Genomic DNA, 19598 nt, shown 5'->3' on the forward strand with positions numbered 1-19598 from the left:
TTCAATTATCCATTGTATATCGCTTTATCGGTTCTGTGCTTTCTAACTGGGAATTGGCAGACATCAGTCTTAGAGTTAAGGATTTTATTTTTGTAACCTAACTCCAGCTTGTGTTTATTTTCTTTGCTACATTTAAATCACTGTAAAATCCTTTCAGCACACTGTATTTGTGCCCACATTTGTAGCATGTGCAATTTCTGCCAATTTCCTGCAGATACCTCCATCTATCATCTTATCTCATTGCTCTGCCTTTGCTCTCTATTCTTCTCCCTTAGATCCGCTACAGAAAGGACAAAGTGCTGTCTAAGCTGACTCCGACTTTCCCTCTGGTCTCTGAAGTCAAAGATCTGTCTAATGGCTGCGCTGTAGCTGCTGTGCTTCACTACTACTGCTCTGACCTGCTGCCTCTTGAGGGTACACAACATCTCAGGGGGGTAGATACTAAAACCCGGAGACATCTGGAAACATTTCGGAGACATAAGCTACTGGAGACAGAGTAAATTCTTCCCCGTACTGCTTGCACATGCTATAATATCACCAAGTTCATTATTGTTGTTAGAGCTACTATGTTTACCAGGGAGCAAGTATTTTATTATTGTGCGTAGTTTGTGTGAACATATACGTAGGCTACATCTGAATGATGTAAGCTTTTAAATAATAATAATTAAACAATAACTAAATAATTAAAAAAAACAACTGGTTTCCATGTGTTTCCGAGCAGTAGGAACTAGTCACCGGTAAATAAAGCCCAATAAACTCTGGAAAACAATAACCAGGAATAAATATTTGCTCCCTGGTAAAGATAGAAACTCTAACAACTAGTACAATAATAAACTTGGTGATATTACAGCCTGTACATGCAGTACGGGGCAGAATTTATTCTGTCTCCGGTATGTTTTCGAAATGTTTCCAGATTTTAGTATCTCCCACATCTCAGCCACAAACACACATGCATGACTGCAGATAATGAAATATTTAGCCTGCTGAGTGTGTGCTATCTAATACTATACTGTTGAGGTTATTTCCATTTGTGTGCTTGAAGAACCTTCATCCAAGTTGGTTTATCTAATGAATGTCTTTTATTTTGTGTTTGATTTAGAAATGACCAAACCTCAGCATGCCTTGCAGGTTTCGTTGAAAGAATAGGACAATTTGATACCAATGAGGTTGAGCTGCATGCAGCTCCTAATTTTTGTGCATATGTTTTTTCCAGATGTGTGTCTGAAGGACACTATGTCGGTGGCTGACAGTCTGTACAACCTGCAGCTGATCAAAGAGTTTTGTGAGAGTAGCTTGCAGAGTTGCTGCCTCCTAGATCTTGAGGATATACTCTATGCCCCACCCACCTTGCACGTAAGCAATGAGATCGGTAATACTGCAATTTTTTTTTTTTTTTTTTACAATTTGTTTACTTTATTTCTCATTAAGAGGATGAACAACAACAAACAACAAGAACTCACAAAAAACCCTCCCTCCCTTCCACCCACAACAATACAAGATTATCGGCAAAAAGAAAGAGACAATAAAATAATAATATGAAATGAAATCACATAAAAAAGTAAGTGATCTTAGATAAGAAAGAATATACAGAAAATAAATGAATAGATAATAAAATAAAACAAAAATGCATAAAAACTTAACTAGAGGTAAAACAGTAAATCACAAGCCTTCTTGTTACGATGATGGTGGTGGCACCAGTCCTTGTCTAGATGCAGGCAATTGTACGTTTAGGTCATCCATGAAGTGTAAGAAAAGAGTACTCAGCTTTGCCTCTGACTATGTAAGTCAGTTTTATTAACGCTAGATTGCAAGACATTTCATTAATCCACTGACTGCAATTAGGTCCCTAAATATCTTTCCACTTTAAAGCAATCCCACGTTTGGCTTGCAACAGTAATTTGACTGGTGTAATATATGTCCTGAGCAACCATTGAGACTGTAGCAGTTTGCGTCTAGTATTTATGGTTTGGGTTTGGGCCAGAAGGCATGTCTTCTCCCATTCCTCTACTTGGATGTCCTGCTGCATGTCATTTTTCCATTCAGATAGATAAGAAAGTGTGTTGTCTTTAGAACTTGCTAGTAATAGATCATAAAACCTTGACAGTCTATTATTCCATATAAAGCAGGTGAAGCTTTTTTTAGTGTGGAAAAGAAGGAGACTGGTAGGGGATTACTGCACTTTGTTTACATAATTTTTGCATCACATATTTCACCAGAAGATAGATTCTAAGAAATAGGCAATATAAACACAAATAAAACACTTTAGTTTGTCACTACAATATCAAGGTTTTAAACAAAAGGAATGGCTTTTTATGCTGAATACATTCATTTATCTTCTTTCCAAACTTTTTTCTGGACAGCCTGCTTGTGTATCCCATTAGTCTTAAGATGCAGTACACCTTAGACAGGATGCCAGTTTGCCATAGGGCCAAAACATAGTGCTAGTTAAATGTAATCCCTAATCCCCTCACTGTAATTACCCCACCAGACATGTTTACATGAACGAAAACGCTGAGAAGAACATGCAAACTCCACACATGAAGGTTATATGATTCTATCCCCTTTGATGTTTAGCCTTCATTATGAAAATTTGCTGAATTGGTCAATTTTAAAAGCTTTATTAAAAATATCAACAAGTTACAAAACCCATATGATTAATATTGTTTTACTGCATTGTCTAAATTACATCACATTATCTACAATTAATTTTAACTAATATAAATGTATATATTTAAGCATGTTTCTTAATTCTGTCACAGGTTACATTATTCAACCTTTAACAGGCATTCTAAACTAAAACTAAACTTTTAATAAGATAAAAACTGATATAATACAAAAAAGGGAATAAAAACACAATATACAGCATGCTATGCAGTCTGTACAATAGGCCCTATTCTCCCATGCATGTACAGTGCATATGGAAAGTATTCACAGCGCTTCTCCCACATTTCATTATGTTACAGCCTTATTCCAAAAGGGATTGAATTCACTTTTTTCCTCAAAATTCTGCACATAATACCCCATAATGACAAACGTTTGTTTGATATTTTTGGCAAATTTATTAAAAATAAAAAACGAAGAAATCACTTACATAACGTACATAAGTATTCACAGCCTTTGAGATTGTCACGACAAATTTGCGGTTGACCTCATTTGGAGACATTATTTTTGCCCTGGTTGAATGATGGAGTCCAGTCAGAGCTTGATGATTTTATAAAAAAAAAGGATTTATTATAAAACTAAATGAAAATGAGTACAAAAAAAAGAGTGTCCCATCTTGTATATTGGAAAGGCTAAAATGAAAAAGAGTACAGGATGGTCCAGAAAGGTTCTTCCCCAGCTCAGGATATGCAGGACTGACTAACAGTTTCACAGCTTAAGCTTTATAGAGATATGAGAAAAAGTCCCAACCCTGAAAGAAAGGAAAGGAGGGAGACAGATGCTCCCAACAGTGGAAACGTTGAAGGATGATGAAGACGTGTATATTATGAGGAAGGCCTGCACCACTGGTATCTGTCCTTGATAGTGTGTGTGCATGTATATCTGCTTGTGAGTTTGAGTTTGGCCTTCAGTAGACACTGTGTGTTGAACTGTGGATACAATACGATCTGTATTGTTAATCTAACATGACTCAGCTGTTCAAAAGTGCAGACCTCCGAGACAGGATTGTCTCAAGGCACAGGTCTGGGGAAGGGTACAGAACATTTTCTGCTGCTTTAAAAGGTCCCAATGAGCACAGTGGCCTCCATCATCCATAAATGGAAGAAGTTTGGAACCACCAGGACTCTTCCTAGAGCTGGCCGTCCCTCTAAACTGTGTGATCGGGGAAGAAGGGCTTTAGTAAGGGAGGTGACTAACAACCCGATGGTTACTCTGACATAGCTCCAGGGTTCCTCTGTGGAGAGAGGAGAACCTTCCAGCAGGACGACCATCGCTGCAGCACTCCACCAATCAGGCCTGTATGGTAGAGTGGCCAGACGGAAGCCATTCCTTAGTAATAGGCACATGGCAGCCCACCTGGAGTTTGCCAAAAGGCACCTGAAAGACTCTCAGACCATGAGAAACAAAATTCTCTGGTCTGATGAGACAGAGATTGAACTCTTTGGTGTGAATGCCAAGCGTTATGCTTGGAGGACACCAGGCACCGTATTACTTGGCCAATACCATCCCTACAGTGAAGCTGGAACATCTGCCATTGCAGTTTCCCTATTCTCTGATTGGAACACGCATAAACTTTTGACCAGCAGCTTGAGCAGCCAATAGTAACAGCAGAAACAGCTCATTGATCGCTCTGTTGGTAGAAAGATTGCTGATTGGCAGAAGTCCCGCATCACGCTCCTGGATTTCTAAAGCTCATTTACAAAGCCAGGAGAGGGAGAAGAAATTCACTGTCCACTCAAACACTTTGGATTACAATGTGATGGACTTTTGACCAAATGTCGCCAAAAAACGTACATACTGCAGCTTTAAGTCTGTCACTGCGCGCCTTCATCACAGCACATTTTGTGTGTCCTTAAGCATGTTCTCTTGTCTGCTTCAGCACTTTTCCTCCTGCATGCTTCATAGCCTGGGAAGGTGAAACATTTTATTGCACTTGAAGTTTGGACGCAGTTACATTTCAGGCCACACCTACTAATAATATTGCAAAACTGACTCCCAGAAAGAATCTATTCAAACTGCCACTACCACTTTTTATACTTTCTTCCCTGCTAATAATACACACCTGCAACATTTTCCTTCTCTTTGCACTCCACAATTCATTAAACAAATGGTTTAATGATGATCATCAATCAACCAGATATGTGATCGCTTTACATTCATTGAGATGAGAATTTGTGGGATGGCGCTGGGCAGCACAGGTACACCAAAGGATTGTCTATTGGCATTTCTGACATGCTCACCATTTACAGATTTATCAGTTAAAGACGGGGCACAACTGAATGTATTACTTTTTAACATACATACATAATATTTTATCTGCGCTGTCCCACCTTGTCCTGTGAGGGCGGTGAGTGCCGTGAGGTGAGCACACCAGCTCGTTCAATGAAGCACTTATGGACTTTTGTTCACACTGGTCAGACTGTTGTTGAACTATTTTCATACGATGTCCAACGTAAGGCCACAGTTTGGTCATGCTACAGGCATAAATACAGTAAGTGAAACAAACTGTCATCCATCCAGGGGTTGGTGAAATGCTTATTTGAGAGTGGATATCTGAACCAAGCTCAATGGGTCAGGCCGGATTCAGACACATATTTAGAAGTGATGCTCGGCTTTATGTTGGTCACATCAGCGCCATAAGGCATTAACCATTTTAAATGTAAAACAGCTTGTTATGTAGGAAGCCAAATGACCTGTTTCACTGGATGCAAACAACATCGCCGTCTACTCGGCAATAAGGCATGGCGCTTTGCAGGATTACAGACACTTGTCCACCTCGCATTAATGCCCTCAAATCTGCAGCGGTGCACATTCGTTATAGTCATTGCTCGACAACGTGCATGCTTTCGAGTTCACACAGCAGTGATGGCAAATGTCTCTTGCCTATTCAGACAGGTACAGGTACAGACAGGGCAGAGACTGATGAGACTGATGTGCTAATCTATGCTAATTGTCGCTGATCCAGATTCTAATGCTCATATCTTGTCAAATAAAACTGTTACATTCTCCTTAAATGGATAAGGCATTTTATAATTAAAAGTGTGGTTTATCTTTTTTATGGATTTCAATGACACTTAAGTGTGATGGAAAACTCTAGGCAGCTGAAAAAGTGGCATGGCAAGTTTGCCTCTTTGTTAATGAATCACATCAGACCCATTGCTATTATGATAGCTGTGTTCATCGCCATGACAACTGTTGTGATGGTGATGAATATTATTTTATGGAGACGGTGTCAGTCCCCCGACCCATATTTCACAATGATTTTAACATAAAATCAAATAAAAGAGCTATCAATTATAAAAATCTGAAAAAAATTAAAATCTCAAATCTAGAAACACCAAAACATAAAACCATTAGATGTGCTCTATTAAATATTAGATCACTGAGATCCAAATCTCTACTAGTAAATGACCTTATCTCAGAAAATAACTTTGATTTATTCTGTTTAACTGAAACATGGCTGTATCAAGATGAATATGTTAGTTTAAATGAAGCCACTCCTCCCAGTCATTTAAATACTCATATGCCACGAGACATAGGCAGTGGAGGTGGTGTAGCAGCTATTTATCATTCCTCTCTTCTAATCTATCCTAAACCAAAGGCCAACTACACTTCCTTTGAAAGCCTGGTTCTAAATTTATCTCATATCGAATCAAAAACCTGCCAGCCAGTCTTATTTGCGATAATTTACCGTCCTCCAGGCCCTTATTCTGAATTTCTATCAGAATTCTCTGAGTTTATATCAAACTTAGTCCTCAGTTCTGATAAAATACTGATAGTAGGAGATTTTAATATCCATGTGGACAAAGATAGTGATAGCCTGAGCTCAGCCTTTATATCCCTAATAGACTCAGTTGGCTTTTTTCAAACTATTAATGAAGCTACTCATCGTTTAAATCATACTCTTGATCTTGTTCTAACATATGGCCTTGATATTAATGAACTAAAAGTCTACCCTGAAAATCCTCTGCTATCAGATCACTTTTTAATATCTTTTAACATTATCCTAGAGGATCTCGCACTGTGCAATAAAATAGTTACGAGTAGAAATCTGTCCAATAGTGCTGTGGCTAAATTTAAAGAGGCCATTCCTGCTGCCTTAAACTCAGTGCACCATCCAATAAATAACTATGATATTAATTATAACCCCTCTCAACTGGATCTGCTTGTCGATAGCTCTGCTAGTCTACTAAAATCCACCTTGGACTCAATTGCCCCATTGAGGGAAAAAACTATTAAACGTCAGAGGAAAGCTCCGTGGTTTAGCTCTGAAACTCACACACTCAAACAAACAACCCGTAAATTAGAGAGAATGTGGCGCTCCAATAAAACAGAGGAGTCACGAATACTCTGGCAAGAAAGCCATAGTAAATACATGACAGCCTTACGACATAGTCGATCTACATACTATTCCTCACTAATTGAAGAAAATAAAAATAATCCGAGGTACCTTTTCAGCACTGTAGCCAGGCTAACACAAAGTCAGAGCTCTATTGAGCCCATGATTCCTCTAGCCCTCAGCTGTGAGGACTTTATGACATTTTTTAACGATAAAATTCATAAGATTAGAGATAAAATTAGAAACTCTCTGCCTTCACCTGGGCCTGCTGTACCATTAAATGTAAATAGGCCTAACCTAAACTGTTTCACACATATAGGACTTCAGGAACTTAACTCTATTATTTCATCCTCCAAACCATCGACCTGCCTTTCAGATCCGATCCCAACTAAGCTGTTTAAAGAAGTTGTTCCCCTGGTCTGCCCATCTTTGTTGGAGACAATAAATATATCCCTATCAATAGGCTACGTGCCACAGTCCTTTAAAGTAGCTGTAATCAAACCCCTTCTCAAAAAACCTACTCTTGATTCCAGCACTTTAGCAAACTACAGGCCTATATCTAATCTTCCTTTTATTTCAAAGATTCTTGAGAAAGTTGTGGCGGCTCAGCTCTGTGAATTTCTTCAAAACAACAGCCTGTTCGAGGACTTCCAGTCAGGTTTTAGAGCTCAACACAGCACAGAGACTGCTTTAGTTAAAGTAACTAATGATCTACTCTGGGCTTCAGATGAAGGACGACTGTCAGTGCTGGTTTTATTAGATCTTAGTGCAGCTTTTGACACTATAGATCACTATATTCTACTAGAGAGATTAGAGAAATTACTTGGAATCACAGGGACTGCCCTAAACTGGTTTAAGTCCTACCTATCTGATAGGTACCAGTTTGTACACGTGAATAATAGGTCTTCTGTGTACACTAAAGTAAGCTACGGGGTTCCTCAGGGCTCTGTGCTAGTTCCAATCCTCTTCTGTATCTATATGCTCCCCCTTGGTAATGTTATGAGAAAATACTCTGTTAACTTCCACTGCTATGCTGATGATACCCAACTGTATGTATCAGTGAAGCCAGGTGAGACAAATCAGCTATCTAAACTTGAGGCCTGTCTAAAGGACATTAGGGCCTGGATGGACCAAAATTTTCTTCTTCTCAACTCAGACAAGACTGAGGTCATTGTACTGGGCCCGCGACACCTTAGAGAAACCTATGCTAGCCTAACTGCCCTAGATGGCATTACTCTGGCACAAAGCACAACTGTTAGAAACCTTGGGGTTCTATTTGATCAGGACTTATCCTTCAACTCTCACATAAAACAAACTTCAAAAACTGCCTTCTTTCATCTCCGTAACATTGCTAAAATCAGATCTATCCTGTCTCAGGACGACGCCGAAAAACTAGTCCATGCTTTTGTTACCTCTAGACTGGATTATTGTAATTCTCTTTTAGCAGGCTGCCCGAGCAAGTCGCTTAAGACACTTCAGCTGGTTCAAAATGCTGCAGCACGTGTACTGACTAAAACTAGGAGAAGAGATCACATTACTCCTGTATTAGCCTCTCTGCATTGGCTTCCCATAAAATATAGAATAGAATTCAAGATTCTTCTTCTCACTTATAAAGCCCTAAATGGACAGGCACCAGTCTATCTCAAGGAGCTTGTAGTGCCATACAATCCCCCCAGAACACTACGCTCTCAAAATGCTGGACTACTCGTTGTTCCATTCGTCTCTAAAAGTAGTATAGGAGGAAGAGCTTTCAGTTATCAGGCCCCACTTCTCTGGAACCATCTACCAACCACGGTTCGGGGGGCAGACACCCTCTCTACTTTTAAGGTTAGGCTCAAAACATTCCTCTTTGATAAAGCTTTTAGTTAGGAACCAGCTCATAGCTCATAATTAAGATGCAATAGGCATAGACTGCCGGGGGGGGGGGGGGGGGGTCAGGCATGCTCAGTTGGAGAGAGGTTGGAGAGTGCGTTAAGAGAGAGGTCTTTTAGGTTAGAGAGGGACCGGAGCGGGTCCCATTCCTCTTTCAAACACTCCCTCTATGTCTGCTTCTTCCCTTGTGTGTTTGCTCCTGTACTCTTTCTGGCTTTTGTCTTGCAGGTCCGTGGGATCCTCAGTGTGGAGTTACAGAGTCTCAGCGGCTCTGTCTCCACCCTTTCCTCTGCACACACCCAACACAGCATAACGTGGATGGCTGTTCATCATAGGAATGGGATCCACACAAGGTTCCTGCTGCTTAACAGAAGGTTTTCCTTGCCGCCATGATGAATTCATGTTGGGTGTGGGATACATATGTATGTGTATATACGTATATATATGCATATGTGTGTATCCATAAAATGAAGAGTCCGTCCTTAAGACTGCTCTACTGTAAAGTGCCTTGAGATACCATTGGTTATGATTTGGCGCTATACAAATAAAGATTGATTGATTGATTGATTGATTGATTGATTGACCTTCATTCACAGCCTTACGTGCACTGGGTTTATTTACGCGTCTGGATGGGAGAATACGCAGAAGAGAAACGTGCGTAATTGCATGAGTATAAAAATCTCTTAAGCACAAATTGGAGAATAGGGCCCAATATGAATAAAAGCAAATAATAGGGTTTTTTTTTTTTACCGGTCTTCATATGTCATTAGAAGTTAATCTTTTAGGGTTGTGTATTACCTTAACAAAATAGCACATGGGACATTTCTTTTTCGAGTGAAATGGCCCTTTTGCCATTTAAGAAGCTGTAATCTTTCTTTCATGTTTGAAAGCTTGTCTGTGTAATGGTAGCTCTATCTTCCTGTAATTGAAGCATCTTTTCTCAGTTGAACATCATGAGTTTCATGGCAGAGCTGCTGAACTGGTTTGAAGTCAAGAAGCCAGATTTTGTAAAACCTCTACAACCCATTGACCTCACAGGTGACACATTCTGTCTGAACATGTCAGTATTATTGTTTTAGTTGTATAATAATTTTATAAACATATTTCTGTGTCTTTTAGATGTCTCATGGTTACTCGATTGTACAAGTCCTGTCAGTGGAAATATCAACAGGTACCAGCTACTGGTATTTTTTTTTAGGGCCCCAACCAATTACACACATTGCTATGAAATATAAAGAACATATTTGGACGAAAAGTAAATTTGAGGCTAGGGAAACCTTTAATTAAACTGGCTGAACATAAACTCAGATTAATTTGGGAAATAAATAAAAGATGTTTTATTGATAAATGAACTTGACTTTGCATGGTATATTGGAAAGTTTTCTATCTGAGTCATTTATATTTGATCAGGTTGTAGTTGTTATTTTTCAAAGATAATAGCAATAATTAAAGGGATCCTCCACTGTTTTTACAAATGTGGCCTAAAATATTTGAAATGTCCTTATTAGAAGATCTATGCCTAACAAAACGCATTATTTTGCACCATATTCGTTTTATTAACTTTTAAAAATGGGAACACTTTACTGTTTGAAATGATGTCATTGATGATGCAAGTTGCCCCTTTCAGCCTATTAGTTCTATTACTATAGGAGGTGAAGCATTCAGGATCATTTAGCAACTTTTTCAGTCAAAACTACAACTTGTGCTGCTTTGAGTTGCTCTAAAAATTAGTACAAGTTAAAAAAGTCAAGCAGACAGATTCAACTTGGGTAGGCATTAATGAGCAGCAGTCGATACTGGTTGCTTGTATTTACATGCGCTCGGAGCTCTTCTTCTCTTCTTCATGCCGTCTACGAAACAGCAGAGTTGGAACTGTCACCCCCTGTGGTCACAGATTTTTTCGGGTCACGGATTTTGTTTTTTTTTGGAAAAAAACAGCAACATTGATTTCAAGAGCCCAAGATGGCCGCTGAGGAAGCACACAGTCTGATAGGTGCTGCGTTTGCTCCTCATAATCCACAAAAAATCCAACCACGTTTGGTAAAAAATGGATTTTTGGGGTCATCTCAACCGCTTGCTTGTTCTTTTTGTCAATGCGGGGACGGTTTACAGCCACAGACTCAGAACGTGTTTCTCCATGCACAACAAGTCAACACCTTGTGCATTCAATATTTCTAAATAACGGACACGCAAAGATGCCTTCTACGAAGCCAGCAAAGCAAAAACATGCAAGTATATCGATGAAGTTGCTACATCTAGCCATCATAGTACTGCTGGCAGGCGACGTTGAGATTAATCCTGGACCGGATTCGCAACTAACTAGGCCTGAACTTGGAGCGCAGCTGGCTCAGAATCCTCAGCTGTGCTGCTCCTACTGCCCACACCATGGGCACTACAAACACCACTACTACCAGAACCATCAAGCCTACTACGGGTCGCTCATATACTACACACCGGGCGCGGTGGCCTACCTGGACATTGCCTGGGGTGGAGCAGTGGCGGTGATGTTGCTCGATTGGAGTCGGGACATCGGCAGGCTCCCCCGGTTCTCACGGATGCAGTCGCTGTGTGTTCAATGAAGGCCGTGCTTGGAGCTTTTCCCTGGCGTACGGGGACCATCAGCGGCTCGGGATCTCATGGCGCAGTGGCTGCACGCTTGGCGGTGCCTGGACCGGGAGCATTGCTGCCTTCTGGGAGAAGTATCAGCGTTCCCTCCACTTCCACCTACAGCGTGATCGGTGCTTACCCGGAGGAGCCCACACCGGGAACTTTCCCATCGCTGGTGGGAATAATCGGCTCGCACGTCTCTTCCAGCCTTGGACCGGTGAGCGCGCACCCTGCGTAGCCAGTGCCAGGGTGCTCTCCAGATACGGTGACAACGCACTCAATGAAGCAAAGCAGCGGGCAGGTGCACGGTCATCTGGACTGCCCCGCCATGAGCATAAACACTCAACCTCGGGCGACCGTGGCTCAGGTGGTAGTGGGTCATCTTCTGATCGAGAGGTTGGGGGTTCGATCCCAGTACCTGACTATGTGTCGAAGTGTCCTTGGGCACTGAACCCTAAGTTGCTCCCAGTGGTCGACTGGCGCCTTGCATGGCAGTCCTGTCCCACTGGTGTGTGAATGTGAGAGTGATTGGGTGAATGAGCTGATGTGTAAAGCGCTTTGAGACTGCTTCAGTGTGGTGATAAAGCGCTATATAAAATCAAGTTCATTTACCATTTACCTCAGCTTGTCTCCAAAACAACTAGGTACAGAAACACAGTTTTCAAAAAATATAAAACATCTAAAATATTTACTACTTTTAGCCATGCTCGGATTGTTTGGGATCCAGTCTATAAGAGAAGTGGTTTACTTGGGGGGCACTTAAATATAAGTAGTATGATACCAAAACGTGAACAATTAGAGCATCTGATATGTAATTCAAATCTAGATTTTTTTTTTTTGGCTTGTCTGAGACGTGGCTAAATAGTGTTTCCCCAGACTCAGCAGTAACGTTACCAGGTTTTAATACATTTAGAAAAGACAGGGATCGAGGGAAAGCAGGTGGAGTTTTATTATATGTCAAAAATACATTCAAATGTAGTCAAACTGTATGGCCAAATGACATTATGTTAGAATGTGTTGGTGTAAATATTTTTCTTTCTGCTGAAATGTCACTGATTGTAATTTGTCTCTATCGTAAACCCACTTCTAAAAATGATTTTGATGATCAACTCAAAGATCTCCTAAATACATGCAACCATAAGAAAGAAATCATATTATTAGGTGATTTCAGCATAAACTGGGATGACAAAAAGGACAGGAAAAATCTGAAATTAATAACCGATCAGTTTAATTTTACTCAATTAATTGAGAACTCCACCAGAATCACTGATCACTCAACATCCAGAATAGATTTGCTTTTCACAAATAAACCGGAAAGGATTACTAAAACGTATAATCTATTGATTGGTCTTTCAGACCATAATGCTATTCTATGCACAAGAAAATTAACTCAACAACGCTTTGATCACTCCTTTCCCAACCACTCAGGGAAACATAAAAATACTGGCATACCCAAGAACCAACAACAACATTTTGGGAAAGCTTTAAATGATCTGACCTGGGAAAATGTAACTTCATGTGATGATACTGAAACATGCTCTGAAATATTTCTTAAAGAAATTCAGGAAGTTTATAGGTCCTTCACAAAAACAATGACGTTTAAAAGGAAAAAAATTAACTCCGTCCCATGGTTAAACTCTAATTGTTTGAAACTAATGAAAACTAGAGATCAGCTACTAAAAACTTCAATTAAATCTGGGTTGACCACGGACAGACAAAAATATACATCAATGAGAAATAAAGTAACATCAGAAACACGAAAAGCAAAAGCAATTTTTTTTATTACTATTATGAAAAATGGAAATGGAAAACAAATTTGGCAAAACATGAATAAGCTTCTAGTGAGGCAGAAAAAGAAAGATACAAATGACTTGGAATTGGAAATTAACAACCAGCTAGTGAATGATCCTGCTATACTAGCACAAGAGCTGAACTTATCGTTCCTACGCTCTGTTGAAGAAATAGCTGCACGTTTCAAAACACCGGAAATATCCTATGACACTGAAGCAAACAGTCAAACCTTTAAATTAAAACCAATTTATGAGGCAGATGTTGTAAAAATCATGAATATCATAAAAAAATCCAAAGCTAAAGATTATTATGGTTTTGACATTGACCTCATTAAAACTCATAAAATGGCGCTGGCATATCCAATTACCCATTTAATTAATCTGTCCGTTAAGCACTCCATTGTACCGTATACATGGAAGGTGGCCACAGTTACCCCTATTTTTAAAGCAGGTGATAAAAGTAATATGAATAACTACAGACCAATTAGTATACTGCCAGTGTTTTCAAAGGTCCTCGAGAAATGGGTTGCTAAACAGTTAACTGAACATTTAATGTATGGCCAAACTCCTTTGCATCCCATGCAGTTTAGCTTTCGTGCACATCACTCAACTGAATCTGCTGTTGCAATGTTTGTAGAAAAAGAAAAAGTAGTTTGGATAAAAACAGTTATGTAGGAGCAGTTTTCTTAGATTTGAGAAAAGCATTTGATGTAGTGAATCATAGCATACTCCTGTCAAAGTTGCAATCTTTTAATTTTTACTGACCAAGCCTTAAAATGGAAGGCATCATATTTTTCAAACAGAAAACAAGCCACCATGGTCAATGGAGTGACATCATCTTGTTTGAATTGTCCACTAGGGGTCCCCCAAGGATCCATCCTGGGGCCCATTTTATTTTCAGTTTTCATTAATGATCTGCCAGATGTTTGCAAGGGTGTGGACATGCAACTATATGCCGACGATGCAGTGATCTATACAAGTGCCAAAACATCTGAGGAAGCAGCTCAAACTCAAACATTAACTCACATTCAGAATTATCTCATCACTTCCTGTCTCCAGTTAAAAACACAGAAAACTGTCTGTATGTTTTTTTCTAAAAGAGCCTCCAATATTACCTGCTCAAATGTGTATTTTGGAGATCAAGAACTGCAACTAGTGAAGGAATTTAAATATTTCGGAGTGTTGTTAGACTCTACACTCTCCTTCAAGAGTCATGTCAAAATGATAACAAGAATAATTAAATACAATTTGTCTAACTTTAGCCAGATAAGAAGATCAATGACTAATCAAGCTGCTATGATGTTTTTGTACTGTATGATCCTTTCCGATGTAAGCTACTATATAACCAGCTGGTCTCTGACAGGTGTAACAATTCTAAAACCAATTGAGAGGCTTTATAAATAAGCTTTGAAAATTCTTGACAAAAAAAAACATCTACATACCACCATTGCAGTATTCTTTCAAAGTATAATCTACTGAGCTTTGAGAACTTCATGAAATTCAAAAATGGAAGTTTTATTTATAAGAGCTTACATGGGTTGGCTCCACCGCCTCTTAATAATTACATTAAATACATAAAGACTGCCTCGAGGACCACTAGGGCCATAAGCAGGGGTGACTTTCAGGTGCCTGCGAGAAAAACTACCTTTGGTCAAAACGTCTTGTCCTACAAAGGCAGCGTTCAGTGGAACAGTTTACCAACCACAGTGAGGAAGCCCCCCAGTTTTAACACTTTTAAAAGTCATTTAAAGGAGTGGCTCAGGTCAACCCAGACTTGTGACCACCAGTGATTTGAACTGATATTTATATGGTACATCTTAGGGCTACGTGCAATGCACTGTTGCACATTAAATACAAATATTAGAGAAAGAAGCACCTTAAGGCTATGTGCAATATATTATAGCACTTTAAATTAAAAAAAAATGAATAAAAATAATTAGAGAACGTAGCAAATTAGGGCTGTGTGCAATACACTATAGCACTTTAAATCAAAGAAAATTATAGAAAGAAGCACCTTAGGGCTGTGTGCAATGCACTATAGCACTTTAAATAAATAAACAAAATTGAGACAAAGCACATTAGGGCTATGTGCAATGCACTACAGCACTTTAAATATATATATATATACTTTTATTATTATTATTAACATACAGCATCCTGTCTTTTCTCTTGAGTGTAGTTGTTCTGGTCCCAGTGTTCCATTTACATGAGATGTTACTGTATTCTATGATCCCTATGTTTTTTGTCCTGTATGTAATCGTTTTATATATTTTTTTGTGCTTCGCCATGTCTTATTAAGTGTAACATTTTATTAGATCAGCCTGTCTAGGGACAACAGATGGAAATTAGCTTTTGGCTACAATCTGGCATATTTACATTTTTTTTTTTTGAATGTTCATTAATATGTATTGTCCTACTTAAATAAAGAAATAAAGAAATAAATCATATTTTGGTAAACAAAAGAGATTTACATCAACTTTTTTAACTTTTACAGATTTTTAGAGCAACCCAAAGCAGCACAAGTTGTCATTTTGACTAAAAAAGCTGCTAAATGATCCTGAATGCTTAATCTCCTATAGAACTCAATGGACTAAAAGGGGCGATTGACGTAATTTCAACATGGTGGCGCACAGGCTCTCAATCGGTAAAGTACTCCTATTTTGAAAAGTTAATAAAACAAATATGGTGCAAAATTATGTGTTTTGTATACTGTTAATCTTCTAAAAGGGAAATTTCAAAGGTTTAAGGCCACATTTGTAAAAACAGTGGAGGATCCCTTTAAGAAAACACAATTAAGGAGCAAAAAACACATTTTCTTTGTGGCAAGATGCCTTGTTGTTATAACATTAATGTTTTGGTCAATTGATATTTTCCAGTGGTTGTCCTTCCTTTATCTTCAAGCAACCTTTTGTGACAATCTCTTCTTCAGGGTCAGCAGGTAAGGAGTGTCCGATGTATCGAGTACATTTATTCTGTCTTTTATAAAGATAATGTTCGTTACTTCTATATTGGACTTCTCCTCATGTACTTCTTTTAAATTTCTTCAGAAAACAAAAGTTGGAACAAGAAACAAATCAGGTAGTTCTCAGTTGTGATTTATATTTGTTTGTATTGTTTTGTCATAATTTATATTTATTTATTTATTTATTTTTTCAAATCTTCACTTTGGCTTTTGTGGTCTCTGCTTTTCTATAATTGCTGGCACGATCCATCTATTTGTTCATCTTTCCGTCACCATTGGCCTCTCTGCAGTCGTCCTCTGTCAGCAGTGACGTTCAGCATCCCATTTGGCCTGGACAGTGATGTTGACATTGTCATGGGAAACCCAATAGATTCTGTCTTTCGCTCTGTCAGCACTGACAACCTCGCCACTGGCGTCCCTGCAATGACCTCAGCTGTGACCTTGGCGGGGATGACCCGCGTCCCCTACAGCCCGCCAGAAGACCTCAGCCACCTGGTCAGCACCTCAGCCCCATTGCGCCATTCTTCCTGGGGTCCATACTCTCACACAGCAACGATGAGAGAGCTGCCAACCATTGAAGAGGCACTACAAGTGGGTTATATACCCACCAGCAAAGAAAGAAAGAAGGGACAAACCCCAGAGAAGACTGGGCAAGGAGTTGTGGTGGGCAGGCAGGAGTTACGGTTGCGCCCTGAGGGAGCTCCATCTGGTTTTTTCTTGCATTCTACTGGAGAGGATTGTACCCAACTCAGTAGTTCTGCCTCTAGTCGCACTGGAATCCTCCACCAACTGGAACACAGTGACAACCAAAGGCCTGGAATAGGAGAAAGTAGGAGGTCAGGAAGAAATTCTGACATGTCACGCGATGACGATTCTGTACTCCGAGATGGCAGTGTTGACTCTTCCGAGGCATCAGATGATGCATGCAGAAATGCCCCATGTAATATGCAGCTCAGTAATGGTCGTCATGGTAACTGTAGCACCAGCAGCAGTCCACGCATGACAAGCTTTGCAGAGCGGAGAGACAACCGTAGACGACATCCCGCTGCTCCGGAGGATGAATCCTCTGCTCCAACCCCAACAACTCCAGGGACACCACACACACCATGTACTCCAGGAGCAATTTCTGGTCAACAGGACAGCCCTGGCCCCACAAGTCCTGAACCAGGCTCTAAGGCCTGGGAGCTAGGAGCTCGTCTTGAAGAAAAACGCAAAAGCATTGAAGCCCAAAAGAGACGCATTGAAGCTATTTTTGCCAAGCATAGACAAAGACTTGGAAAAACAGCTTTCCTTAAGCTGCAAAAAGAGCAAGGAGAGGGAAGAAGGCAAGGGAATCTGACTCTGGAGGAGCATCTCACTTGTGTGGAGGAACAACTGAAACAAGAGGAGGAGAAAGAACAATTAGAAAAAGCTTCAGGGAAAGAAAAAGACAAACCATCTGTTTCTAATCCATCACGGTTAGAGAAGCAAGTAACCTTCTCCATTGAAAGTAGGAAAGCTGCAAAAAAAGAACAAGAATCAGAGAAAAAAGGGGAAACTGTGATAGTGGAATACAATGAAGTGGTACAAAAACTGAGCGAGGCTCTTCAGTCCCTGCAAAAAGATATGCAGAAGCTTACTGAACAGCAGCAGCAGCTAATGAGCAACCAAAAACCCAAAAACACAACCAAAACCTTTATAAAAACCAAAACTCCTCCTCACACTCCTACAAAAACACCACCCAGAACTCCAACAAAGACTACCACCAGGACCACCAGTAAGGCTTATATGATACCTCCAGGCTCGAATCAGCCTCTGGCATTTTCCCCAATAAAGCATTCACACACACTTTCCCCGTCCACTTCCCCAAAAATCTCCTCTTCATGCCCTGCTCCGCGCACCAAGATTCACATCTCTTCCTCTCCCAGCAGCCCCAAAATTCACTCGCGGCCCCAACATCTACTCCATCCACGACCATCTGAACTGAAGTTTCCTTCATTCAACCGTGTGTTGATGCCAACTCAGAATGTGGACACTTTGCCTCATCTAAGGCGTGTGTCACCAAGCAAGTGTCAAGTGCAGACCTCTTCCTCCTTCCGTATTGGTGGGCCAAAGACACCTCATGAGTATCCTCAGCCGACTCAGCAAGCACAGCTTGAGGAGAGCACCTCAGACACAGGCTCAAGTGAGACTCCTACCCAATTCAGTCTGGAACTTGACCAGGAGGATGTCGAAGCTGTGGGAGAACTGCCAGCCTTTGCCCATCCAAGGCAAGATTACCCAAGAGCAGCAGCTGGGAGCAGCTCAGGAGCTCCCTCTGAGTGCTCTTTTGACAGTGAGACTTTGTCCATGTCTGCTACGTTCAGTGCAGTGGCTGGTGAAGAAAGAGGTGCAGAAAAAACTTGCAGAGGAAATGAGGCGTCCTTATCATCTCCAGGGCCAGATGGAGCGAGTGATGAACCAACTGATGAGGGTCAGGAATTTTCCTCTGACTCAATGAGTGATCACACAGAGTCTGCCACAGAACTAGCTACAAAAGGGGCTGCAGTATCATTCGATCCCACAGAGATAATGAAACTGGGATCAGAGGCCAGATATTTACCCGAACATGAATCCGAAACAAAGGCTGAAGACACAAAACAGACAGAGACTGCAGACTTAAAAGGAAATCAGAGTGAAGCTGGAATCAGAGGAGCCATCGGCTTCTTTGTTCAGGTGAATCATGCCAAAACAATAACAAAATAAAAGTTCCTGTGTGACGTCATCTCTGTCCTTTTGATCCATTGATTGATCTTGTCATTTTGTGATCATAGGAGGAGGTACACAGGGAAGGAGATATGGCTATGCGTAAAGCCCTGCTTTTAGAAAGACAGCAGAAGAGAGCCGAAGAAATGAAGAAGAGGAGGCAGTGGAATGAGCAAGAAAGAGAGAACAGGTATTACACAGACGCACACAATCATCAACGCACTTAAACACAATGAGGTTTTTGCATGTGTCCTCCTCTTGTTTGATTTCAGCCCAGCATCTGCAGACAGAGTGGCATCTCCTGCTAACACACCACCTGTCAGCACTACTTCACCATCTCCCACACCTCCGGGTACTCCAGCTCGCTTTGGAGATTTCACAAGGGGGGAATACGCACTGCGGCAGCAGCTCAGAATCATGGATGACCTGGGCAAAGTACTAAAGCAGAAATCAGGCAATCCGGTGCGGACATCAACTAAAAAAGCTCGCTCCAGACCTCACAACATGACGAGGGAGTCGACAATGCTGTCTCTGAGTCCAGCCAAAGGATTACCAGGTAAAGTTTGAAATAGTTATACTTGCTTTTAGTAAATGCTCTTGATTTTTATTTTCGAGGCTCAAAGTTCACCAAAGTATACTTTTA

General features: G+C 40.4%; 1 protein-coding gene across 3 annotated transcripts in view; it reads left to right on the forward strand.

Annotated features, from left to right (window-relative positions):
- Positions 1 to 19598, forward strand: part of LOC114461748 (calmodulin-regulated spectrin-associated protein 3-like) — a 41982-nt gene that overhangs the window by 15975 nt on the left and 6409 nt on the right. For 2 of the 3 annotated variants that reach the window (XM_028444058.1, XM_028444067.1), the window contains 9 exons: positions 276 to 414; positions 1214 to 1353; positions 9817 to 9910; positions 9992 to 10043; positions 16146 to 16207; positions 16317 to 16347; positions 16522 to 18925; positions 19024 to 19145; positions 19228 to 19511. In XM_028444058.1, coding sequence (XP_028299859.1) covers positions 276 to 414; positions 1214 to 1353; positions 9817 to 9910; positions 9992 to 10043; positions 16146 to 16207; positions 16317 to 16347; positions 16522 to 18925; positions 19024 to 19145; positions 19228 to 19511 — 3328 coding nt within the window. The remainder of the gene's footprint in view (positions 1 to 275; positions 415 to 1213; positions 1354 to 9816; positions 9911 to 9991; positions 10044 to 16145; positions 16208 to 16316; positions 16348 to 16521; positions 18926 to 19023; positions 19146 to 19227; positions 19512 to 19598) is intronic. The other variant, XM_028444077.1, reaches the window with a different exon arrangement.

The sequence above is a fragment of the Gouania willdenowi genome, chromosome 1 (assembly GCF_900634775.1).
Source record: "Gouania willdenowi chromosome 1, fGouWil2.1, whole genome shotgun sequence".
In the NCBI taxonomy this organism is placed as follows: domain Eukaryota; kingdom Metazoa; phylum Chordata; class Actinopteri; order Blenniiformes; family Gobiesocidae; genus Gouania; species Gouania willdenowi.